The 24,717-nt window shown below is 41.0% G+C and overlaps 1 protein-coding gene across 13 annotated transcripts in view; it reads right to left on the bottom strand.

The window, feature by feature from the left end:
- LOC140188374 (interleukin-6 receptor subunit beta-like) overlaps window positions 1-24,717 on the bottom strand; it is a 113,890-nt gene that overhangs the window by 3,907 nt on the left and 85,266 nt on the right. For all 13 annotated transcript variants that reach the window (XM_072244591.1, XM_072244589.1, XM_072244595.1 and 10 more), the window contains 5 exons: window positions 20,293-20,497; window positions 14,957-15,142; window positions 11,138-11,239; window positions 7,251-7,397; window positions 4,935-5,075 (listed from right to left, as the gene is read on the bottom strand). In XM_072244591.1, coding sequence (XP_072100692.1) covers window positions 4,935-5,075; window positions 7,251-7,397; window positions 11,138-11,239; window positions 14,957-15,142; window positions 20,293-20,497 — 781 coding nt within the window. The remainder of the gene's footprint in view (window positions 1-4,934; window positions 5,076-7,250; window positions 7,398-11,137; window positions 11,240-14,956; window positions 15,143-20,292; window positions 20,498-24,717) is intronic.

Below are 24,717 nucleotides of genomic sequence, written 5' to 3'. Positions count from 1 at the left end.
GGTGCATTTGTTAAGAAAAATCTCATAGATTAAACCATGTTTCAGGAGATAAATGTAATGGGGGGCAAATATATCTTATAATAGCCCGATAAGCTACCAACTTGTACATCATTGGGATGCGTGAAGGAACCAAAGCGACTGGAGAAAAGCCGCACGGAGCAAACACACAAACTCTGCATATGTAGCACACAAGGGCAGGATTGAACCCAAGTCTCTGGCACTGAGGGAGCAGCTCAATCAGTTGCACCTTTGTGCTGCTGCCCATTATTCCAAAGGGTTTACCATCCACCCTCAGCCTAGATATTACAAAGCTTTAGCAGATATTTTGCTAACATTAAGATAATCATTAAGGAGGAGGGAGGAGAAGATGGTGGCGCGATACAGCGCGCGCGGCCGTCCCGAATGATATCGTATGTGTAACTAGGGGCCATGCACAATCCGGATTTGATGGAGACAGCCGTGAGATGTACAGAGGAACATCTGGAGAAACTTCTGAAATGCCTGCTTCACTGCCACTGCTACTGTGTGATTGAGAATCTCTGGAGACGAAGGCCCCAAATCCTTGACTTTGCGTATCGCCTGTTGCTGGGGCCGGGGTCGAAGTGCTCAGCAGAAATGGTGCTCGCTGCTCGGTGTCGAATAGGTAGTCGGAGGCTCGGAGTTTTTCAGATGGACTCGGAGTCAGACTGTGGTCGGATGCTTCCGGGATGCTGCACCAGCAATTTGGCAGCGCTGGAGGTTTACCGTCTGCATGAGATGATGGGACTTAGAGAGACTTTGAGACTTTTACTGTGCCATGGTCTGTTCCTATCAAATTGTGGTGTTGCTTTGCACTGTTGTAACTATATGTTATAATTATGTGGTTTTTGTTAGTTTTTAAGTCGGTTTGTCATGTGTTTTTCATGATATTATTCTGGAAAAACATTTTATCATTTCTTAATGCATGCATTACTAAATGACAATAAAAGGGGACTGTGTGTCCTCATAATCATAATCATAATAATAATCTAAGTAGCAAATCTAAGTCTTAAATCCTTGTGTGATCATTAGAGCTTGTGGGTCCAGGATAGGACTGTATAGTCATCAAAGATCTCACCGTTAAAGGAGTGGACGTCATCATCGGATTTCGATGGACAACTGGAGAAGATCATTTGCAAACTTTTCTAAAGCAGTCCTTCAAGGTGAGGATGACCTGTTCTCACTCCAGTTCTATGTGTTCTCAGGTGGCTGATGAGGGCAGTACAAGATCTGCGTATTGGCCGTAGGTGCTTGTAAGTCAGGTGGTGAGAAAGTTGCTGTATCCCACCCACCATTTACAATGGTCTCCCATGCTGTGAGCTCACAATAGTTAGATGACTCAACACCATTTTGAAGGCTCTTTTCCCATTTTGACTGATCACAGACTATGGAGAGCCAAAGGTCAATGGGAACGATGCATTTTTTATCTCATGGATGCATTAAAAAATCCTTGAACCAACTTCTTGCCAAGACAGACTTTGGAACTCAGACAGTATGTTTCAAGAGTCTGGTGTCAGTCATTCAAAACGCATGGACGTGTACACTCAGTGGCCATTTTATTAGGTACACCAGTACACCTACTCATTAATGCAAATATCTAATTAGCCAATCATGACGCAGCAACATTGTATAAAAGCATGCGGACATGGTCAAGAGGTTCAGTTGCTCAGATCAAACATCAGAAAAGAAAGGAAATTCAGCATAAGTGACTTTGACCGTGGAATGATTGTTGGTGCCAGATAGGGTGGTTTGAACATCTCAGAAACTGCTGATCTCCTGGGATTTTCACACATAACGGTCTCTAGAGTTTACAGAGAATGGTGCGAAAAATTAAAAAATATCAAGCGAGCAGCAGTTCTGCGGTCAAAAACCCCTCGTTAATCACCAAAGTCAGTGGAGAATGGCCTGACTGGTTCAAGCTGACAGGAAGGTGACAGGAATTCAAATAACCATCCATTACAACAGTGGTGTGCAGAAGAGCATCTCTGAATGCACAACACGTTGAACCTTGAAGTGGATGGGCTACAGCAGCAGAAAACCACAAGCATACACTCAGTGGCTACTTTATTTGGTCCAGAAGGTACATAATAAAATGGCCATTCAATGTGTGTGCGTGTGTGTGTGCATGTGTGTGTGTGTGTGTGTGTGTGTGTGTGTGTGTGTGTGTGTGTGTGTGTGTGTTAGTTAATTAAGGGTTTTCCACTGTAGATACTTTTCCAAGGAGAGTAGGAATTCCCAACCGTCTTATACCATGGGGCCGTACCATTAACCCAGGGGTCCGTGTTGTAGAGGAATGACTGACTTCCTTTACACAGGCTCCAATTGGAAGGAGACTTTCTCAAAGGAAACCTCAGCCCCTGCCACGCAATTTACAATCATCTGCTTGAGCTAGCAGAGTCATGTTTATCTTGGTCAAAGTCAATGAAGCCTGACTTATCTTTGCCTCCATCTCCTTCCAGGCTGGGCACTGATTAAGAAATTGGCTCTAACGTTGCAGAATGCTGCTAATCTAAGAGTAAGTTGTCTCTCGGAACCTCCATGATTAGCAAGGGTTTCGTGGATCTAACTACATCAGTCATTAAATGGTGACGGCATTCAGATCAGAGACTTCACAACCCCAGCATGGGCATGCATATGAGTTGCGGTTAGACTACAGGACATAGGAGCAGAATTAGGCCATTTGGCTCATTAAGTCTGCTCCACCTCTCCATCATGGCTGATTCATTATCACTCTCAACCCTATTCTCCTGCCATTTCCAAGTAACCTTTGACACCATGACTAATCAAGAACCTATCAACCTCCATATTAAATATAGTCAATGAGTTGACCTCCACAGCCACTTGTGCAATGAATTCCAAGGATTCACTTCCTTCTGGCTGAAGAAATTGCTCCTCATCTCTGTGTTCTGTTGTAGACTCTCAGGGCACAGTTGCATTGTCCCTGGAGGTGACCTCATTCTCTGTGGCTGGCTGAAACGTTAACATGTGAAAGCTCCCCACAGTTTAGTGGCAGACTCCTCTATGATCTCTGATGTGGTACAGGCAACACAACATGATTGCCAATTTGCAGGGCACAAATGCATTTTCTTTCGGTGACTCATCCCTCCCAATGTTTATAGTGCTGCTGTGAGAAACACATGGCCTTTTTTTCCACATTCATGGGTTATAGGCATTACTAGCAAAGCCATTGTTTATAGCCTTTGCCAGATGCTTTTGACCCACTTCAGCAAGTTCCATAAGGTGATATCGAAGATTTCCTTCTCCTAATGGCATTGGTGAACCAAGTGGAATTCTATGACAAACTGTTAGTTTCATGCTCATTATTACCAATATTATTTTTATGAAAAGTTTGATTTATTTAATTGACTGAATTTAAACTTCCCAGATACAATAATGAGATTTTAAACTCGGCTTAAACGAATTCAGGCTTTTGGATGATGAAGCACTTTCTACCTTCCCATGTAGAAGCTCTGTATCTCCAACGGGATCCTACCACCAAACATATCTTTACTTGCCCCCCCTCAACTCTCCACAGGGATCGCACCCTCCGTGATTCCCTTGTCAATTTGTTCCTCCCCGCTAATCTTCCTCCCAGCACTTATCCCTGAAAGTGGCCCAAGTACCGCACCTGCCCATTCACCACCTCCTTCACTTCCATTCAGGGCCCCAGACAGTTCTTCACCTGCGAATCTGGTGGGGTCATCTATGCGTCCAGTGCTCCTGATGCAGCCTCCCCTACATCGGTGAGACCTGTCGTATATTGGTGGGGCCGCTTCATCGAGCGCCTCTGCTCCATCTGCCAAAAGTGGAACTTCCCAGTGGTAATCATTTTATTTGCAATTCCTATTCCCATTCTGAAATGTCGGTCCACGGTCTCCTCTTGTGCCACGATAAGGCTGCCCTCAGACTGGCAGAGCGACACCTTATATTCCAACTGGATAGCCTCCAACCTGATGGTATGATTATCGATTTCTCCTCCTGATAAGCTTTTTCCTTCCCCATGCCCTCTTCTTCTATTCTCTACTCTGCCCTCTTACCTTTTACCTGCCTATTACCTCCCCTGATGCCCCTCCTTCTTTCCCTTTTCTTATGGTCCACTCTCCTCTCCTATCCGATTCCTTCCTCTCCAGCCCTTTACCTTTTCCACCCACCTGGCTTCACCTATTACCTTCCAGCTATCCTCCTTCCTCACCCCCACCTTCTTATTCTGGTGTTTTCCCCCTTCCTTTCCGGTCCTGAAAAAGGGTCTCAGCCCAAAATGTCTACAGTTTGTTCACACACTTCCACGGATGCTGCCAGAACTGTGGAGTTCCTCCAGCATTTTGTCCGTGTTGCTTTGGATTTGTAGCATCTGCAGAATTTCTTGTATTAATCTAAAGTAAAGTTTTTCCAGCTCCCTGCATCTGGCTTTGACATTCATTATTAGTAGTTCCAAATCACTTACTGTGGATGTGCAGTCTGGTGGATGCTCAGTCCACTTAAATAACTATTCCCATTGCAACTCAAGCATCAAAACCAGAGTCAATACACATTATTTATTTTAAACACAAGATATTCTGCAGATGATGGAAATCCAGAGTAACAGACAAAATGCTGGAGGAATTCATCAGGTCTGGCAGAGAAGAACAAACAGTCAATGTTTTGGGCCAAGCCCCTTTATCATATTATTTATTTATCTTGTCTGGTCTATTCACTGAGATGCTCACCTTACTCTTGGTCATTCCTGAATTAAACAAATATTTTGCTTCAATTAAAGCCGTAATTGAAATTTTGCAACCAGAAAATGTTATTGATACAACTTTTAGTAATATATTTCAAAGAAGCTGAGGCTCTTTTGTGTTATGTTAAACAGGGTGAATTATTTCTTTTAAACTTTGTAAGATTATGGTTCTCAATATCTATATTATAATTCTTACCAAATGTCTTGGTTGTAACGGCCAGACTAGAGCCTGTAGCATTTCCTGCATCTGTTGAGGCCACAATGCTCACGTCATACTCGGTGCTTGGTGACAGGCCATTAAGGACGCAGTTGTGCTCAGATCCATTGACAACAACAGCTGAGAAACAGAGAAGCTCAATAAGTGGGCAGAGGTCCAACTAAGACAACAGTGCAACTAGGTTTTCAGTCCTGTCAAGACTTGAATGTGTGGGAGGCAGTGAAAACAGCAGTGCTTGGTGAGACATGGAAACAAAAGAAATGGGAAAGGTAAATGCCATTTAGCCCTCAGGCCACCCAGGACTTGATTGATTCATTGATTCTATAAGAAAACCTATTTCAAGGTTGTATCGATGACATACATGTACAGTACTTTGATAATAAATTTTCTTTGAACTTTGAAGCCGGTGCCACATTTTAATAACATTTTGGCTGATTTGACCTCAGCTCCTGCTCTCTGAAACACTCATCTTCCTTGCTGAAGAGAATTCAATTAATCCCCCATATTGGGATATTTCCTCGCAAGATCTATTTTTATCAAAACTCACACAAAATGTTATGTGTTTCATTTAGATCACCTCTAGATTCCATTGGGCCCAGCTTCCTTAAAAGTTGCTCATTACAGGTACATTTTTATTGGAGGAATTAACCAAGTAAGCTTCTACAAATTGCTCCCAATGTCAATAAGGGTTGAGTATCCCTTATCTGAAATTCTGAATTCTGAAAACCTCCAAATCTGAAATTAATTTTAGCGTTGACATGACGTTTCAAATGGAAAATTCCATAACGCGCTGGGAAGGTTCCCAGGAAATGCACGGGTCTCTGCATATCACAAACAGTTCTGAGAATTGAATTGAAAGAATGGATTTGTCAGTGTCAGGAGTGAACATGTTGTATGCCAATCATGCTAATCATGAAACAAGCAAAGACCTATCACGCCGAACTGAAAATTGAAGGTAATTTTGAATATTCTGTATGCTGGCTGCAGTAATCTAAGAAAAGGCATGGCATAACATTTTTAAAGATTACAGAGCAGCAGAGGAATTCGGTGAGTTTGCAAAGATCATCACTGATGAAAATCTAACACCAGGACAAGTCTACAATGCTGATTGTTTTTATACCTTACATACTGTAAAGTCTAAACAAAAGTGAAATATATATAGTGTACTGTTAGCTTTTAATCAAAACATGACATTGTAGATGGAGACTGAAAGAAATAGAATCAGAATCAGGTTTATAATCACTGGCATGTGACATGAAATTTGTTAACTTAGCAGAAGTAGTTCAATGGAATGCATAATATAGAAGAGAAAAAAATTAAAAATAAATTACGGTATGCGTGTATTGAATAGATTAAAAACGTGCAAAAACCAGAAATACTGTATATTAAAAAATGTGAGGTAATGTCCAAGAGTTTAATGTCCATTTAGGAATCGGATGACAGAGGGGAAGAAGCTGTTCCTGAATCACTGAGTGTGTATCTTCAGGCTTCTGTACCTCCTATCCGATGGTAACAGTGAGAAAAGGGCATGCCCTGTGTGCTGGAGGTCCTTAATAATGGACGCTGCCTTTCTGAGACACCGCTCCCTGAAGATGTCCTGGATACTTTGTAGGCTAGTACCCAAGATGGAGCTGACTAGACTTACAACCTTTCGCAGCTTCTTTCGGTCCTGTGCAGTAGCCCCCCCTCCCCCCCCCCATACCAGACAGTGATACAGCCTGTCAGAATGCTCTCCACAGTACATCTATAGAAGTTTTTAAGTGTATTTGTTGACATGCCAAATCTCTTCAAATTCCTAATGAAGTATAGACACTGTCTTGCCATCTTTATAAGTACATTGATATGTTGGGACCAGGTTAGATCCTCAGAGATCTTGACACCCAGGAACTTGAAACTGCTCACCCCCTCCACTTCTGATCCCTCTATGAGGATTGGACTGCCATTGTTTGCTGTTGTTCAACAGCTGATTCAAGTATTCTCCCAATGCTGGTTTTATTACCCTGCACACAGTATATTTTCATTATATTAACAGTATGCAAAAATTTTTGCTGTTAAGTACATATGTGTGATGAACAAGAGTAAGACAAAGACTGCTTACTGGTAGTACGTAAATTCAGAGCTGGAAGTGATGGCGATCCTAAGCCTTCTCATTTTGGATCCCAAAAACCGAAAAAAATCAGAGACCTAAAACACTTCTGCCCTCATGCATTTCAGATAAGGGGTACTCAACCTGAGCTAATTAATTTATACCAGCTAATATTATAACAAAATTAACCTTTATGTGGTTTCACTTACACTTCAGCTTGCCATTTCCATTCTTATATAACACTGTATAACTCCTGATGAAGCCATTCTGATCATCGATCGGAAGCTCATGCCATTCAAGATGGACTTTGGTCTTCCAGATCTGTTTAGACCAAATTTCAGGACCGCAGCTTGGAGCTGTAATAATAATGATACCATGTGAGAAAGCATGATTTTGTAAAAATTATTTTCTCATCTTCCTTGTATTCATTTTCCTTCTTTTTCCCCATGTTGGGGTTTTCAAAATACATCATTAAATTGACAGTCACTTAAGGGAAACCAGGGAATAAGTAGGGTCCACTAGGGACCAAAGTGACAATCTATGTGTGGAGCCAGAGACTATAGGTAAATACTTCCCATCTGAATGAAAGTCAGAGTAAAATTTATTATCAAAGTACGTACTTAAGACCTTGAGATTCATTTTCTTGCAGGTATTTACAATAAAATAAAGAAATAAAATGGAAATGTTAAAAACTGTACATGAACTAAGATTGATAAACAAGCAACACACCAGATAAAAACTGAGAATATGAATTGCAGAGTCCTTGAAAGTGAGTCTCGAGTTTGTGGAATCAGTTCAGGGTTGTGGTGAGTTATCTATGCTGGTTCAGCAGCCTGAAGGTTGTAGGGTTATAACTGTTCCTGAACTTTATGGGGTAGGATGTAAGGTTCCTAAATGCTTCCTGCCTAATGATAATAGTGAGAAGAGAGCATGGTGTGGATGGTGGGGGCCCTTAATGAAGGATGCTGCTTCCTTGTGTCAGTGCTCCATGTAATTGTGCTCAATAATGAAGAGAGTTTTGCCTGTGATGGATTGGGTGGTATTCATCACTTTCTGTAGCGTTTTCCTTTCCAGAGTTTTGATGTTTCCATACAGTCAGTCAGGATATTCTCCACTGTGTATCCATATCAGTTGTCAGAGATTTTGGCGACACAGCAAATCTATGCAAACTTCTAAGAGAGTAGAGGTGCTATTGTGCCTTCTTTGTGATAGCACTTGGGCAAAAAGAGAATTCAGGGAGATATTTTATATGGAGAATTCAAGGAGAGGTTTAGTGAAATTCGAGAACATGTTACTATTAACAAAGAGATATTAGGCATCATAGAAAGCTTAAATCATCAGGTCTTAACATGGCCTGGATGCTAAGTGAAGCAAAGGATGAAATTGCTGGGGGCACAGAGATAAATTTTTAATTCTTCAACAATATTCCAAGAAGAATAGCAGGGACAACCCAGGTAATTACAGACCATTGAGTCTTCCACCAGTGATAGGGAAGCTTTGGAAATAAATTAATGAGAACAGGATTAAGCTACATTTGGAATAACTGGATTTGATCTTCCAGTAAGATAGTGGTGTGTGTGAATGGAGAGGCCTCTCGGGGGCCAACCAAAGGTGCTTTTTTCTTTGTAAAGTTGTTTTTTACGATCCAAAGACAATTCTACTCCAAAAACATCTGATACTTCAGTGCTACTTCATCAGTGGGCTGTTCATTGATTGAAGTAGCTGGGCTGGTGTCAGTGGTGGAGCCGGCCGAGATGTTGAAGGGGTCGGTTGAGGTCGGGATATCAGAGGAGCCCGTCGGATTATTGGAGGAGCCCACTGATGTGTTGGAGGAGCTGGTTTGGGTTCGGGGGATCTGACCTGGCTGCAGACCATGTTGCTGCCTGCTACTTGGAAGCATTGGAGTTGGTGCAGTATAAGCATGGGAGATTGTCTTGGACATTTCACTTGCAATCACAAGACTCTGTTAGACAGTGATATGCAAGTTGCCGCTGGCCTGTTACCCTTGTCTGGTGGAGGGACAGTCAACTATGTGAATTGTGTATCTTCAGTTGTAGTGCAAACTAGGCCTGAAGCCTTGGGCTTGCCTGCTGCTGTAGACCAGGTGAGAGACGCGGTAGCACTACAGCACGGTTGAGCTCAGCTGGGGCCTGGTCTCGCCCACTGGTGCTGCCCTCCTGTGTTTGAGCGGTGGAGTGACAGGCTGGATAGTGTGCACCTGCACACTGCTGGGAGACTGCACCATCGGCTGCTGGACATTGTCGCTCAGGGTCTTGGATTATATATGGCTTTGTTAAGGAACATCATACCTGAACAATTTGAATGAAGTTTTCATACATCTAACAAAATTTGATGAGGAGAATAGTGCAGTCAGTGCAGGTCACATAGACTTCAGTAAAGGCCTTAACGAAGGTCCCATATGGGAGACATATCTAAAAGGTTGCAGCCGATAGAAAGTAAGGCAAATTGGCAATTTGTATCCCAATTGGGCTTAGTGATAGGAAGAAGAGGGTTATAAGGAGGGGGAGATGTTGTGATTGGAAGCCTGTGACCAGTGGTATAATCACAGCAATTGATGCTGGAACACCTTGATATTTTCATTTTTATTAATGTTTTGGATATGAATGCAGGAGATATGATTAGTCAATGTGTAGGTGATACAAAACTTGTGGTGTTTTGGTAGTCAGGATAGATTATAGAAAAATAACAATTAGTTAATTAAAATGAGGTGTGCAATGGCAGAAGGAATTTAATCCTGATAAATGTCAGGTGATACATTTTGGGAGGACTAGCAAAGGTTATGGCAGCACTGATGAACAGAGGGACCTTAGATTCCTGAAGGTGTTGATATAGGTGGACAAGGTGTTGAAGAAGTGTACAGGATAATGGCCATGGTATAGAATCTAAGAGCAGGGAAGCCAAGGTACAGCTTTGTAAAACATTTGTTAGGCCATAGCTGGAGTGTTAAGTAAGTTTGATCATTACACTACAGATTGTGATTGCACTGGAGAGGATGCAGAGGAGATTCATCAGGATGTTGTCTGGGATAGAAAGTGTCACTTGGAGGGAGAGATAATATAGGTTGGGTTTGTTTTGCTAAGAGCAGAAAGGGCTTTGAAGGGATTGATTAAGACAGACAGAATTTTGAGAGCCATAGATATATGGTAGGAACCTCTTCCCACTAAGGGAGGCATCAAAAACTAGATGGCACGGGTTTAGGCTAACGGGAAAGAGGGTAGAAGGGAATGGAGGAAATGTTTTCTCACCCAGATGGAAGTTGGAATCTGAAACACACTGAGTGGGTGATGGAAGCATGTACTGTAAGAACATTTATGAAATAACTAAACAAATACTTGAATTGCAAAGGTGGAATAGCATAGATGGGTAATTGCAAGTTGTCTTGGACATGATGGGCTAAAGGGATTGTTTTTGTGTTATGCTACTCTGTGAATTTCTCCATAAACAATGCATCCCACAGCACATGAGAGCTGGGATTGGACAGCAATAAACTCTATTTATTTATGGAGATACAGTGCAGAACAGGTCCTTCCAGCCCTTCAACCCACGATGCCCAGCAACCCCTGATTTCAACCCTGGCCTAATCACAGGATAATTTACAATAACCAATTATCCTACCAACTGGTACATCTTTTTGGACTGTAGGAGGAAACCGGGGCACGTGGAAGAAACCCACACAGTCACGTGGAGAACGTACAAACTCCTTACAGACAGTGGCAGGAATTGAACCCACGTCACTGCTACTGTGAAGTTCTGTGATCCCCACTACACTATGCATTGTCTTGTATCTGATAGTTTGTCTGCCAGAAGCTCAATGCTTTGAGCTCCCCAACCAAAGAGCAGTAAAGCTGAGTCTACTTAAGGATAAAGCAGGCAGACCCTAGGCAAGTGAGACCTCAATGTGCAGTGCACAGAGTTTGAAATCTTTGTCAAAGTCAGGAGCAAATGTCTGAAATCACAGAAGTTCTTAAAGCTAGACAAACTAAATTAACTTGCAAACCATCGGATACCTATAATTAGAAGTGATACATTTTTTAAGCTATAAAGCAAAATAGGAAACTTTATTCATTGTACTTACCACCCTCTTTTGAGTAAGCCTGTGTGGATGCTGGAAACCCTGATATGTCATCAAAAATAGGGTAAACCAAAATGTTGTAGAGATGCATTGGCTTAATGTTATCTAGAGAAGAAAATACACACCAGTTTAGAATTGCTCTAACAAAAAACATCTCCTCTCATCTAATCATATTATAGTATTTTACTTTCAGAGGAATATTTAGAAAGGATAAGTTAGAGCTGGGTGGCAGGGTGGAGATACATCTCTACCAAAGGAAGTATAAGGTGTTCCTTCTCTCCAATAGCATGCAGATCACCCTTGGGCAAGGTGTACCACCTGCTTAGCCCCCCAACCAGGGTCATGTGAAGTCATGGGAACAGGTGGTGGATGGTCGTATGAGCAGCTGGTGCATATCACAAGTCCTGGTTATGCAACCACTGATGCCAGGCAGACAATCTCCGAAGGGTATTGATAATGGCTGGGTTTACCTGTCTTTGTAAAGATACTCCTCAGAAGAAGGCAATGGCAAACCACTTCAGTAGAAAAATTTGCCAGGAACAATCATGGTCAAGACCATGATCATCCACTTCATATGATACAGCACATGGTGATGGTGATGATGATGATGATGATGAAGTTGGATCAGATCCTTTAACAACATTTTGTTCCTGCTAAATATTTCCAATATTTTCTGTGTTTATTTTTAAAAATTCAGATTGATCATCAACATACTTAACTAGAAATCTGTGTTGAGTTAAGTTACTAGGCCAGTTATTACAGGACCTTAAGAATGCAACAGTGAACAATTTTTGAGAATCACTTATGTGCAAGTTGTGTTCTATATAATATAGCAATGTTCTGACATGGTTTTCAACTTTACCTAAGTTCAATCACACAGACTTTTGGCACTGTACAATGATCCATATTTATTCTTCTATCAATTGAAAAGTTTTTTCTAACTGGCTGGCAATCCGGAACCTCAACAAATAAAATAAAAGTCAAGAGATTTGGAGGATTCATTGCTTGCAGAATCAAATGGCATCCAGGTAGCCATGATTCTAACCTTACTTCTGGATCTGGGTCAGCATTAAAATTTCAGTGTTGAAAGTCAATCCACCCAGTGGCCACTCTATCTGGTACTTCCTGTACCTAATAAAAGTGGTCACTGATTTATGCGGAGATGCTCTTCTGCACAACACAATTGTAATGCGTGTGGGTTTTTTTTTTTGAGCTACTGTTGCCTTTATGTCAGCTTGAACCAGTCAGGCCATTCTCTTCTGATCTCTCATATAACAAGACATTTTCACCCGCAGAACTCCTACTCAATGGATTTGTTTTTTTGCACCAATCCCTGTAAATGCTAGAGATTGTTGTGTGTGAAAATCAAGGAGATCACCAGTTTCTCAGATACTCAAACCACCCTCTCTGGCACCAACAATCATTCCACAGTCAAAGTCACTTACATCACATCTCTTCCCCATTCAGATGTTCGATATGAACAACAACTGAAACTCCTGATTATGAGTGTATGCACTTATGCATTGAGTTGCTGCCGCATGATTGGCTGATTAGATATTTGCATGAATGAGCAGGTCTACAGGTGCACCTAATAAAGTGGTTACCGATAGGTTTTTACAGGTATGGACACTTATTTCATTCCTTGTGGCAATATTTCCATGCTTTATTCTCCCACTCAAATAATGAATAAGAAACCACAAAGTTCAGAGTAAATATTATTATATAAACCTGAGATTTATTTTCTTGTGGGCATACTTAACAAATCTATAGAATAGTAAGACCAACCAAGTAGGGCATTCAACCAGAGTGCAGAAGACAACAAACTGTGCAAATGCAAAAAGAAGAGACAATAATATAAATAAATACATATCAAGAGCACAAGATGAAGAGTCATTGAAAGTGAGTCCATTGGTTGTGGGAATATTTCAATAATAGGGCAAGTGAAGTTGAGAGAAGTTTTGGTTCAAGAGTCTGATGGTTGAGGGGTATTAAGTGTCTTGAATCTGGAGATGCAAGTCCCAGTGCTTTTGTATCTTCCTCCTGATGGCTGCAGCAAGAAGAGAGCATGTCCTGGGTAGTGGGGGTCCTTGATGATGGATGCTGCTTTCCTGCAACAGCATTTCATGTAGATGTGCTTAATGAATGGCTTTACCTGTGATGTGCTGGGCATAGTACTGGTCTTTTGAAATAAAAACACCTGGGAATTTAAAGTTGCTAACATTGTCCACCTCTGATCCTCCAATGAGGACTGGTTCATGGACCTCCCGGTTTCCTTCTCCTGAAGTCAATAATCAGCTCCTTGGTCTTGCTGACATTGAATAAGAGGTTGTTGTTGTGGCACCACTCAGCCAGATTTTCAACCTCCCTCTGATATGTTGATTCGTCACCACCTTTGATTTGGCCTAGAACAGTGGTGTCATCAGCAAACTTGAATATGGCATTGAAGTTGTGCTTAGCCAAACAGTGCAACACGAATAGAGCAAGGGGCTAAGCACACAGCCTTGTGGTGCACCTGCGCTGATGGAGATATTTGCAGAATATCTGCATCAAGATATTAACAGAAGTTGGAAACTGGGAGGAAACGGAAGCACCTGGAAGAAAACTACAAGTTTACAGAGAGGTCATGCATGTTCCACATAGGCAATGTTAGAGGTCTGGATTAACCTGGATCTCTGGCACAGCAATGCAGTAGATCCACTAGGTATGCCACAGTGCAATCCATTAATGTCCATGAACACCATCTCACTATTTTGCTCCCTTGTTGCACAAATCATTGATTTTTAAATTTCCTATTGTAAGCTATAGTAATTTTTATGTATTACACTGTGCTGCTGCCACAAAACACATTTCATAAGATACGTCAGTAATAATAAACATGATTCCAATTCCGATTCAGAAATCTGAAGATTTTTAGATATTAATTGAACCGAAAGATGTCAGGTTAATGCAGGAAATTGCTGCCGTCATAAAGATCGACCATCATCTCACTGAATGGCAGAGAAGTGTCGCAGCTTAGTGGGAATACGGTGAGAGTAAGTTAGGATTACTGTCTGCTCCGTGCAGATGGGAGCTTGATGGTTGTCATCGACTCTGTTAGCATATATGATGACATATTTGCACTTTGATAATAGATTTGCTTTGCACTTTGAATACACGGAACAAGTGGATGTCAGAAGACATCCTTCAGTCCTGAAGAAGAGTCTCAGCCCAAAACATTGACTGTTTATTCTTTTCCATAGACGCTGCCTGACCTGCAGAGTTCCTCCAGCATTTTGTGTGCGTTGCTTCAGAAGACAAAGCCCATTCTGTAAGTTAATTCTGCGGACAACCGCTGGTTCCTTTTTATTTACCAAACCACTTCGAATTTGCCTGATTACTGTGAAAATTTTGAAAATATCTTTGTTATAGCTTCTAAGGATTTCCTTATTACTTCATTAATGTTGTGAAAGTTATCTGCCTCCGCCATCCAGTAGCTGAGTATCTCAAGACACCTGCATCACGTTAATACCTCTATCGTACGGGGGATCTTGTGGGTTAAAGGTAATTTTTCCCCGCATTTTCATGTTATTATCATTACCTACATCATATGCCTATCATATGACACAAACATGTCAGGGTTATCATACGAGGAATATTTGATAGCTCTGGGTTTTCCTTTGTATTTGCACAGATTGTCTTCTTTTGCATGTTAGTTGTTCCTCTTTGTGCGCAGTTTTTCATTGATTCTATTGTATTTCTTTGTCCTACTGTGAATACCTGCAAGAAAATGAATCTCAGGGTAATATTTGGTGACAGCCATGATTTTAACATTCCATTATTTACCATGTATGATGACTTCAGTAATATTTCCAGGGGTGTTTTGCCAGCTGATATTGCAGGGAATTTTCTGAGACATTACACACCATTCGACCACATAACCAGTTGCCGCTATACTGGGAGGCTCCCACTGAATCAGAAGGCTGTCATTTCCATTTGAAAAAGCAAGAACACGGGACAGAGACGGTAAATCTGTTCGGAGAAAGACAACATGATTATTTTGCCTGAAAATGTGGCATGACTTTTTAAAGAACTTTCTTTTCCTCTTTCAATTAACTTTGGATATCTTGCTACAAGCTTCATGCTGGACTCCAATTTTATTTTAAAGCTAACAAAGACACTTTGTCTATCTATGTCACCACATTCAGCGAACTGGGATCTTGTACACTTAGGTGTTTGACGCTCAACAATATTCCCGGGGCCCTACTATTCCTGTTATTCTGGCCTGGATATTATTGCAAAATGAACTTCCCCTAGACTGGAGTGCAACTATGTATTCACAGCTCAACAGAACAATTTAGAAAGCAGCTGAATCAAATTAAGGAAATTACATTGTAGAAAATGTTCATTTAGTTCACTGCATTTGTGACAGAGTTAACTGTAAGATGGTAGCTTCCCATACATTATTTTCCTATAATCTTCTATTCTCCATTTTCATACAAGTAGCCAATTGCCTTTTGATGTATTGTGGTTATTCTCTCAATAACTAGTTGTGGTGAAGCCCTCCTGACTGAAGAACAACTAATTTCCCACTTTTTCACCTTTAGATTTTCCTTTTAGTTCTTCCCTTTATTACTAATTCACATAGAGCAGAAGCAATTTTTCAGTGTTCCTCCCTTAAAACTCACAAGTTGAAATAGGTCCAAAATATCCCTATATCCACCCATAAAATAATGACGTCTTTTGTCATAGTGCAAATCTCTCAGCTCCAGTCGCTTTACTGAAGTTTCTTCTCGACCCCTCCTTGACTCTAACATTGCACTTAAAATAAAGCATCCAAAGACTAAAGTTGCCTAACATGCTGTACCCAGAAATTCAGTATTACAGTATCTCTGTGCTTCAAAGTTCCTATAAAACGTCATCACCATTTTCACTGTTGTAATTTTTTGAGAATCTGTGGAAGAAATCCGTTGTCAGTCACTGGTACTAATGTTACAGTAGCATTTGAGCACTGAACTCTGCTTCTGAAATTTGCTTTCATTGACTTGAATGGATTTGCAAATCAAGGGCTGCTATTGAACTGTGCGATTATAATTAAATCCCTTACCTGTCCTTTCTTGCATTATTTATTCATTTTATTTTTTTAATTGTATTATTTTTTTACTTCTTTGATTGTATTGTTACCACAAAACAACAAATTTCATGACATATGCATGTCAGTGATAACAAACCTGATTCTGATTCAGAGATTAGCACAACTAGAATGTAAAAGAATAAATAAAAAGGCACCTGTTAGTCTTGCGAGACCAGGGATCTGCGCCTGGAAAGTGTTCACTCTCCAGGGCGCAGGCCTGGGCAAGGTTGTATGGAAGACCAGCAGTTGCCCATGCTGCAGGTCTCCCCTCTCCACGACACCAATGTTGTCCAAGGGAAGGGCATTAGGACCCATACAGCTTGGCACCAGTGTTGCCGCAGAGCACTGAGTGATTAAGTGCCTTGCTCAAGGACACAACACGTTCCCTTGACTGGGGCTCAAACTTACGACCTTCAGGTTGCTAGTCCAATGCCTTAACCACTTGGCCACGTGCCCACACATGTAAAAGATTACAGGGGAGTTAAATTAATGCATATATAAACACAAGAGATTATTCAAATGCTGGAAATCCAGGGTAACACATACAAAATAGGGGAACTCAGCAGGTCAGGCGCCATCTATGGAAAGAAATAAACAGTCAACCCTTCATCAGGATTGGAAAGGAAAGAGGAAGAAACTGGAATAAGAAGGTGGGTGGAGGAGGAGTACCAGCTAGATCTAGTTCCATTAAATCATAGTTGCACTGGCTTTGTGTATTAATTTCAATGATCATTGCTATTTTCTGCAGAATCTAACAGTGCAACATGGATTATTCTATGAATCTATTCTCATTATTTGCTTCCAATCCAGAAGTTGTTACACCGATTGCACCCTTAGACTTCTCCATGCCAGAGTTCAACTGAGAATCTGATCTTTTTCTATTGTTAATTTTCTCAGCTCCCTCCAACCTTCACACATCTAAAAAAGTACTCCTTCATAATTCTCTGCAACTAGTAGCACCAATTATTCTACTGGCTTGCTGTCTCTCTCTTTTCCCTTTCTCTACAATTTCTCAGCTTTGTGTGTGTTTTTGTGGAATTTGATCTTATTTCTTTCAGTTTTATGATTGTGAAAATAACTTCCATCAGCAGAAATTGAAAGGTTACGCCAGGTATCAATTTGATAACCAAAAGCCACATCCCACAAATCTGCTGAACATCTATTTACTCCCAAGTATTTAGTTTGTCTCTGTGTCATCTGGACCAGGTGGGAAAAGGGCTGAAAAATTGTAGATGGAATTTAATGCAGACAAGTGTAAGGTGTTGCACTTCGGTAGGACCAACCAGGGTAGGTTTTTACACAGTGAACGGTAGGGCACTAAGGAATGTGGTAGAACAAAGGGGTCTGGGAACGTAGGTTTGTAAGGTAGTTAGAGTCGTAGAGAAAGCTTTTGGCACACTGGCCTTCATAAATCAAAATACTGAGAACAGGAGATGGGATGTTATGCTGAAGTTGTCTAAGACATTGGTGAGGCTTAATTTGGAGTATTTTGTGTAGCTTTGGTCACCTATCTACAGGGAAGATGCAAATACAAGCAGACTTCTTCCACTGGGGTTGAGTGGGACTACAACTAGAGGTCATAGGTTAAGGGTGAATAATGAAAAGTTTAAAGGGGAACATGAGGAGAAACTTCTTCACTCAGAGAGCCATGAGAGTGTAGAATGAGTTGCCAGTGCAAGCGGTGCATGCAAGCTCTGTTTCAATTTTTAAGAGAAGTTTGGATAGGTACTGTACATGGAAGGTAGGTGTATGAGGGGGTTATGGTCCAGGAATAGGTCGATGAGAGTAGGCAGTTCAGATGGTTCAGCACAGACAAGGTTGGCTGTACTTTTCTATGACTCTATTATCCAGCACCATGTATATTGCTACAACTCTTTCAGATGTGACTGTTTTAAAAGATAAACATCAACTAAAACCTTAATATTTCAACGTCATTGTAACAAAGTGTAGGTCACATCAAACATTGGGTGATGCTATTTGATGCCTAGAGCTCTCTAACACGTAATGTTATTTAACGTGTAACGCCACTCAATGTCATTAAGACAAAAGAGCTGATTCTGGACTTCAGGGAGGGTAAGACGAAGGAGCACATACCAATCCTCATAGAGGGATCAGAAGTGGAGAGAGTGAGCAGCTTCAAGTTCCTGGGTGTCAAGATCCCTAAGGAACTAACCTGGTCCCAACACATTGATACAGCTATAAAGAAGGCAAGACAGCGACTATACCTCATTAGGAGTTTGAAGAGATTTGGTATGTCAACAAAAACACTCAAACTTCTATAGATGTACCATAGAGAGCATTCTGACAGGCTGCATCACTGTCTGGTATGGAGGGGCTACTACAGAGGACTGAAAAAAGCTGCAGAAGGTTGTAAATCTAGTCAGCTCCATCTTGGGTACTAGCCTACAAAGTACCCAGGACATCTTTAGGGAGCGGTGTCTCAGAAAGGCAGCATCCATTATTAAAGACCTCCAGCACCCAGGGCATGCCCTTTTCTCACTGTTACCATCAGGTAGGAGGTACAGAAGTCTGAAGGCACACACTCAGTGATTCCGGAACAGCTTCTTCCCCTCTGCCATCCGATTCCTAAATGGACATTGAAGCTTTGGACACTACCTCACTTTTTTTTTAAATATACAGAATTTCTGTTTTTGCATGTTTTTTTTAAATCTATTCAATATATGTAATTGATTTACTTGTTAATTTATTATTATGTTTTATTTTATTTATTATTATTTATTTTTTCTCCCTGCTAGATTATGTATTGCATTGAACTGCTTCTGCTAAGTTAATAAATCTCACGTCACATGGCAGTGATAACAAACCTGATTCCGATTCTGATATAAGATTATAAGAGGCAATCAGCACCTTTTTCCCCAGAGTGGATATCCCCAATACCAGAGGACATTATGAGGAAAGTTTGATTTCTCTTGGGTGAAGGAGGATGAGATATGACTTGACAGAGGTATATAAGATTATGAGAGGCATTGTGGGCAAGAATAGCTAACACTAGAAGACATCCTTTTAAGGTGAGTGGAGGAAGGTTTGAGGGAGTTGTCAGAGGTACAGTAGGTTCAATTTTTTCTTTAAGAATCAGAATTAATATCACCAGCATAAATTGTGAAATTTGTAGACTTTGCAGCAGCAGTACAATGCAATACATAATAGAAAAATCTGTGAATTACAGTAAATATATACACTAAATATTTAAATTAAATAAGTAGTACAAAAATAGAGATAAAAAAACTAGTGAGGTAGTGTTCATGGGTTCAATGTCCATTCAGATAGCAGAGGGGAAGAGTGGTAACACACCGAGTGGTAAGTGCAGAATATACTACTGAGGGTGCAGGTGCTGACACAATAGGGACATTTAAGAGACTCTTAGGCACATGGATGAGAGTCAAAGGGATAGTTATGGGCTATGAAGATGGGGATAAATTGATCATGGAGTCAGAACGCCATCGTGGACGAAGGATCTGTACTATGCTATCTGTCCTATGACAGGGCCTGTCTGCAACAACGAAAAAGTCACAGTAAAAATGTTTTGCTTTTTATTTCATGAAGTGCCCTCACTGATAGCAACTTTATTTCAGGATCTTAGAAAGAAATAATGAGATCATTATCAATTTCTCTAATGAACCTTAGATTATTTGACTAAACAAATTTATTGTTTAAAATTATGAAATAACAGGAAAATGACTGCATTTCTGTGCAAAGTGTCTCAGCCTGAAACATCAACTGTATATTCATTTCTATAGATGCTGCCTAACTTGCAGAGTCCCCCCAGCATTCTGTGTGTTACTCTGCATTTCTGTGCATATTATTTGCTTATTGTAATCAAAACATGAGAATAAACCAATTGTTTTATTGCATCTACATCCATCCGCTGCGGTTATAAATTCTTCCAGCAATAACATATTCAGATTTAATTTAAGAATCAATTGTAATGCCATTTCTTCTTGCATCTATTTCAGTACAAATCTGTTGCTTCACACCCTAACCAATACTGAGTGGAGTTTTCTTGCTAAACGCGTGCATTTTGGGTTACCTTGCATTTTAGATGATGAAATAACAAGCTGAGCTTTTGGAGATTCTCCCGCTGCATTGTAGGCAGATACCTGGATACTGTAGTTACCGTCAGGCAGATGGAGGGTGCTCTCTAGGAAGGAGGTGTTGTACTCCTGCAGCTCTGGCTTATGCAGTCTGATCCTGTAACCCAAAATCTTTCCATTTGCTGCACTTTTGTTGAGTGGCTGTGTGGAAAACATTAATGTGCTGATTTTATGAATACCATTTTAGAAATCTCACAAATTCTTTAGTTGATAGCACAGTTTAAAAATTAATGAGACATAACGTTTGCTTTAACTCTCCCTTGCCCCTCAGCAGCCTGGTCATTGTCACTCCATTTATAACTTTTAGGATGGAGATACTTCTCTACCAAGGGAGGTGAAAGATGCTTCTTCTCTCTGCTAGCCTTTGGGCAAGGAGTAGCACCTGTTAGGCCCCCCGATCAGGGTCACATGAAGAAATGGGAGCATGTGGCGGATGATCGTATGAGAAGCTGGTGTATTTCACAAGTCCTGGCTATGCATCCACTAATGCCAGGCAGACAATTTCTGAAGGGTATTGATAATGGCTGGGGTCACCTGTCTTGTAAAGACACTGCCCTGAAGAAGGCAATGGTAAAACACCAATTTACCAAGAATGATTGTGGTCATTGGAAGACCATGATTGCCTACTTCTTATGACATGGTACATAATGATGATAATGACAGACTCTTTGGTACCTTCCAACACACAGGAGCCTGTGTTCCAGTGATAGAAGATTGGCTGACTGGCCGGAGGTAACATGTGGGAATAAGGTGGGCCATTTCTGGTTGGCTGCTGGTGACCAGTGGTATTCCACAGTGGTCGGTGTTGGGGTCATTTTTCTCACGTTATCCGTCAATGACTTGGATGATGGAATTGATGGCTTTGTGGCCAGATTTGTGGATGATATGAAAACAGATGGTGTTGAGAAAGCAGGGTGTCTGCAGAGGGACTTGGACAGATTAGGAGAATGGTTAAAGAAACAGCAGAAGGAATAAAGTGTGGGGAAGCGTATCGTCTTGCACGTAGAAAAAAGAATAACCTTATGGACTATTTTCTAAATAGGGAGAAAATGTAGGTGAAAAAGGACTTGGGAGTCCTCGTATAGGATGCCCCAAGGTTTAACTTGCAGGTTGAGTCAGAGGTAAGGAAGGTAATGCAATGTTAACATTCATTTCAAGAGGACTAGAATATAAACACTGAGGCTTTATAAGGCAATTGTCAGGCCACCCTTGGAGTATTGTGTGCACTTTTGTGCCCCTTATCTTAAAAAGGATGTGCTGGCATTGAAGATGATCCAGAGGAAGTATGTGAGAATGAGCCCAGGAATGAAAGGGTTAACATATGAGGAGCATTTCACGGCTCTGGGCCTATACTTGCTGGAGTTTAGAATATTGAGGGGTGACCTTATTGAAATCTATTGAATACTGAAAGGCCTGGATAGAATGAATGTGAAGAGAATGTTTCCTATAATGGTGAAGTCTGCCACCAGAGGGTAGAGCCTCAGAACAGAAGAATGGCCCTTCAAAACAGAAATGAGGAAGAATTTCTTTAGCCAGAGGATGCTGGCTCTGTGGAATTTACTGCCACAGATGGCTGTGGAGGCCAAGTCACCGGGTATACTTAAAGCGGAGGTTGATAGTTTCTTAATTAGTAAGGGTGTCAAAGATTACAGTGAGAAGGCAGGAGAATGGGGTTGAGAAGGATTATAAATAGCCATGATGGAATGGCAGAGCAGACTCAATGGGCCAATGGTCTTATTCTGCTCCTACATCTTATGGTCTTGCATGCCAATGGTGCACACAGTGAAAAACCATAATTTGGCAAAACAATTTCTAAGTACATTTTAATGATTTGACATTGCATGTAGCCTTAATTGGATATTTGGTTTTAGGAATGAAGGGATTCAGCTATAAAGTTCAACTGCAGAAGACTGGAAATTTGACAGGACTGTGCAAGATATGGTGAAAGATTGAGTGAGTAGCATTGACGAGATTACTTACCAATCTAGTCAGAAACACAAAAAGAAATCTTTATTGATAATAAATTGTTCCAAAATAAGACATTTCCTACCAGTGTTAATGGAAATAGAATAAATGGAGCCAGAACAAATAAGAATGGCAGATTTCCTTCTCCGCAAACATTCATGACCCATTGGGGTTTTACATCAGTCCAGTACTTTCATGATCACCATTAATCATAGTGGTTTTAAGTTCTTGTTTTAATTAATTACATTATGTTTCAGCTACCTTGGTGGCATTAAAACTCATGTCTCCAACGTCCAGGCTTCTGGATACCAAAGCCAGTAACAATCTCAATACTACTATGGCCAAAAATAATAAATGCAACAAGTATTCATTCTAATAGGTTTCTGCTCACAGGTCAAAATTGGAAACATACTGTAGCAATGAAAATGGATGAATAATTTATTGAGCTATATGCTTCCATGCAAAAATGGTTTCATTCTCTGTACTCCTGTTGCCTCATGAATCATTTTAAATCAAATCTACTTTTTATTCCTTTAAGAGGATCACAGCCTTGTGGTAGTTTGGAGGCTTGCATGCTTCAATGACCCAGAGAGCTATGCTGGCTGGAGTCAGGGCTTTATGCTTTGGCTCTTGTTAGGATCACCCATGCCAAACAGATCAAAGGGGGCAAGGCCAGACTAAGAATGATCCTCTGGACCTCCAGATTCGGGGGTTCATTTCAAGGCTAACAACCCTGACTGGTAAAACAAAATTGTTACAATGAAGGATCATTCTATATCCGAGTGCAATGATATTCCTGAGTCTTCATTTGGGACTTGCGTAACAAATAGGAGCAGAATTAAGCCATTTGGCCCATCCAGTCTGCTCCACCATTTCATCAAAGTTATTCTCTAAGCCCCAATCTCCTGCCTTCTCCCCGCATCCCTTCAGGCCCTGAGCAATCAAGAATCTATTGAACATTGTCTTAAATATACACAAAGACTTGACCTCCACAGCTGCCTGTGGCAAAAGATTCCACAGATTCACCACTCACCGGCTAAAGAAATTCCTCCTCATCTGCATTCTAAAAGGATGCCCCTCTATTCTGAGGTTGTGTCCTCTGGTCTTAGACACTCCAACCATAGGAAGTATCCTTTCCACATCCACTTTATCAAGGTCTTTCACCATTTGATAGTTTTCAACTAGGTTACACCTCATTCTTCTGAATTCTTGCAACTACAGGCCCAGAGCCAGCAAACACGCTTCATATGACAAGCTATTCAATCCTGGAAACATTTTCGTGAACCACCTCTGAACCCCCTCCAGTCTCAGCACATCCTTTTTAAGAAAAGAGGCCCAAAACTGCTCTCAATGCTTCAAGTGAGGCCTCACGAGTGGTTTATAAAGACTCAACATTGCATCCTTGCTTTTATATTCTACTCCTCTTGAAATGAATGCTTGCATCACATTTGCCTTCCTTAACAAGACTCAACCTTTAGGGAATCCTGCACAAGGACTCCCAAGTTCCTTTTTGCCTTGGTTTTTTGTATTTTCTCTCCATGCAGAAAATAGTCAACCCTCTCATTTCTTCTACCAAAGTGCATGATCATACTCTTCCCGACTCTGTATTCCATCTGCCATTTGATTGCCCATTCTCCTATGCTGGTTGTCCTTCTGTAGCCTCCCTACATCCTCAAAACTATCTGGCCCACCACCTACCTTCATATCGTCTGCAAACTGTCAATTCCATCGTCCAAATCATTGACATATAACGTAAAAAGAATCAGTCCCAACACAGACACCTGTGGGACATCACTAGTCACCAGCAGCCAACTAGAAAAGGCTCCCTTTATTCTCACTATTTGCCTCCTGCCAACCAGCCGCAGCTTTATCCATTCTAGAATCTTCACTGTAATACCATGGCCTCATAGCTTGTTAAGCAGCCTCATGTGTGGCACCTTGTCAAAGGCCTTCTGAAAATCCAAGTACGCAACATCAATCAATTCTCCTATGTCTATCCTGCTTGTTATTTCTTCAAAGAATTCCAACAGGTTCGTCACGCAAGATTTTCCCTTGAGGAAATCATGTTGACTATGGCTTATATTATCATGTGCCTCCAAGTACCCTGAGACCTCATCCTTAATAGTCAACTCCAACATTTTCCCAACCACTGAGGTCAGACTAACTGGCCTATAAGTTCCTTTCTTCTGCCTCTCTCCCCTCTTGAAGAGTGGAGTGACATTTCAATTTTCCATTCTTCTGGAACCATTCCAGAATCTAGTATTTCTTGAATGATCATTACTAATACCTCCACAATCTCTTCAACCACCTCTTTCAAAATCCTGGGGTGTAAACCATCTGGTCCAGGTGACTTATCTATCTTCAAATCTTTTAGTTTCATATAGAATAGAACATAG

Source organism: Mobula birostris, chromosome 26 (genome assembly GCF_030028105.1).
Source record: "Mobula birostris isolate sMobBir1 chromosome 26, sMobBir1.hap1, whole genome shotgun sequence".
Lineage (NCBI taxonomy): Eukaryota > Metazoa > Chordata > Chondrichthyes > Myliobatiformes > Myliobatidae > Mobula > Mobula birostris.
This window is presented reverse-complemented; position numbering and strand designations above follow the sequence as displayed.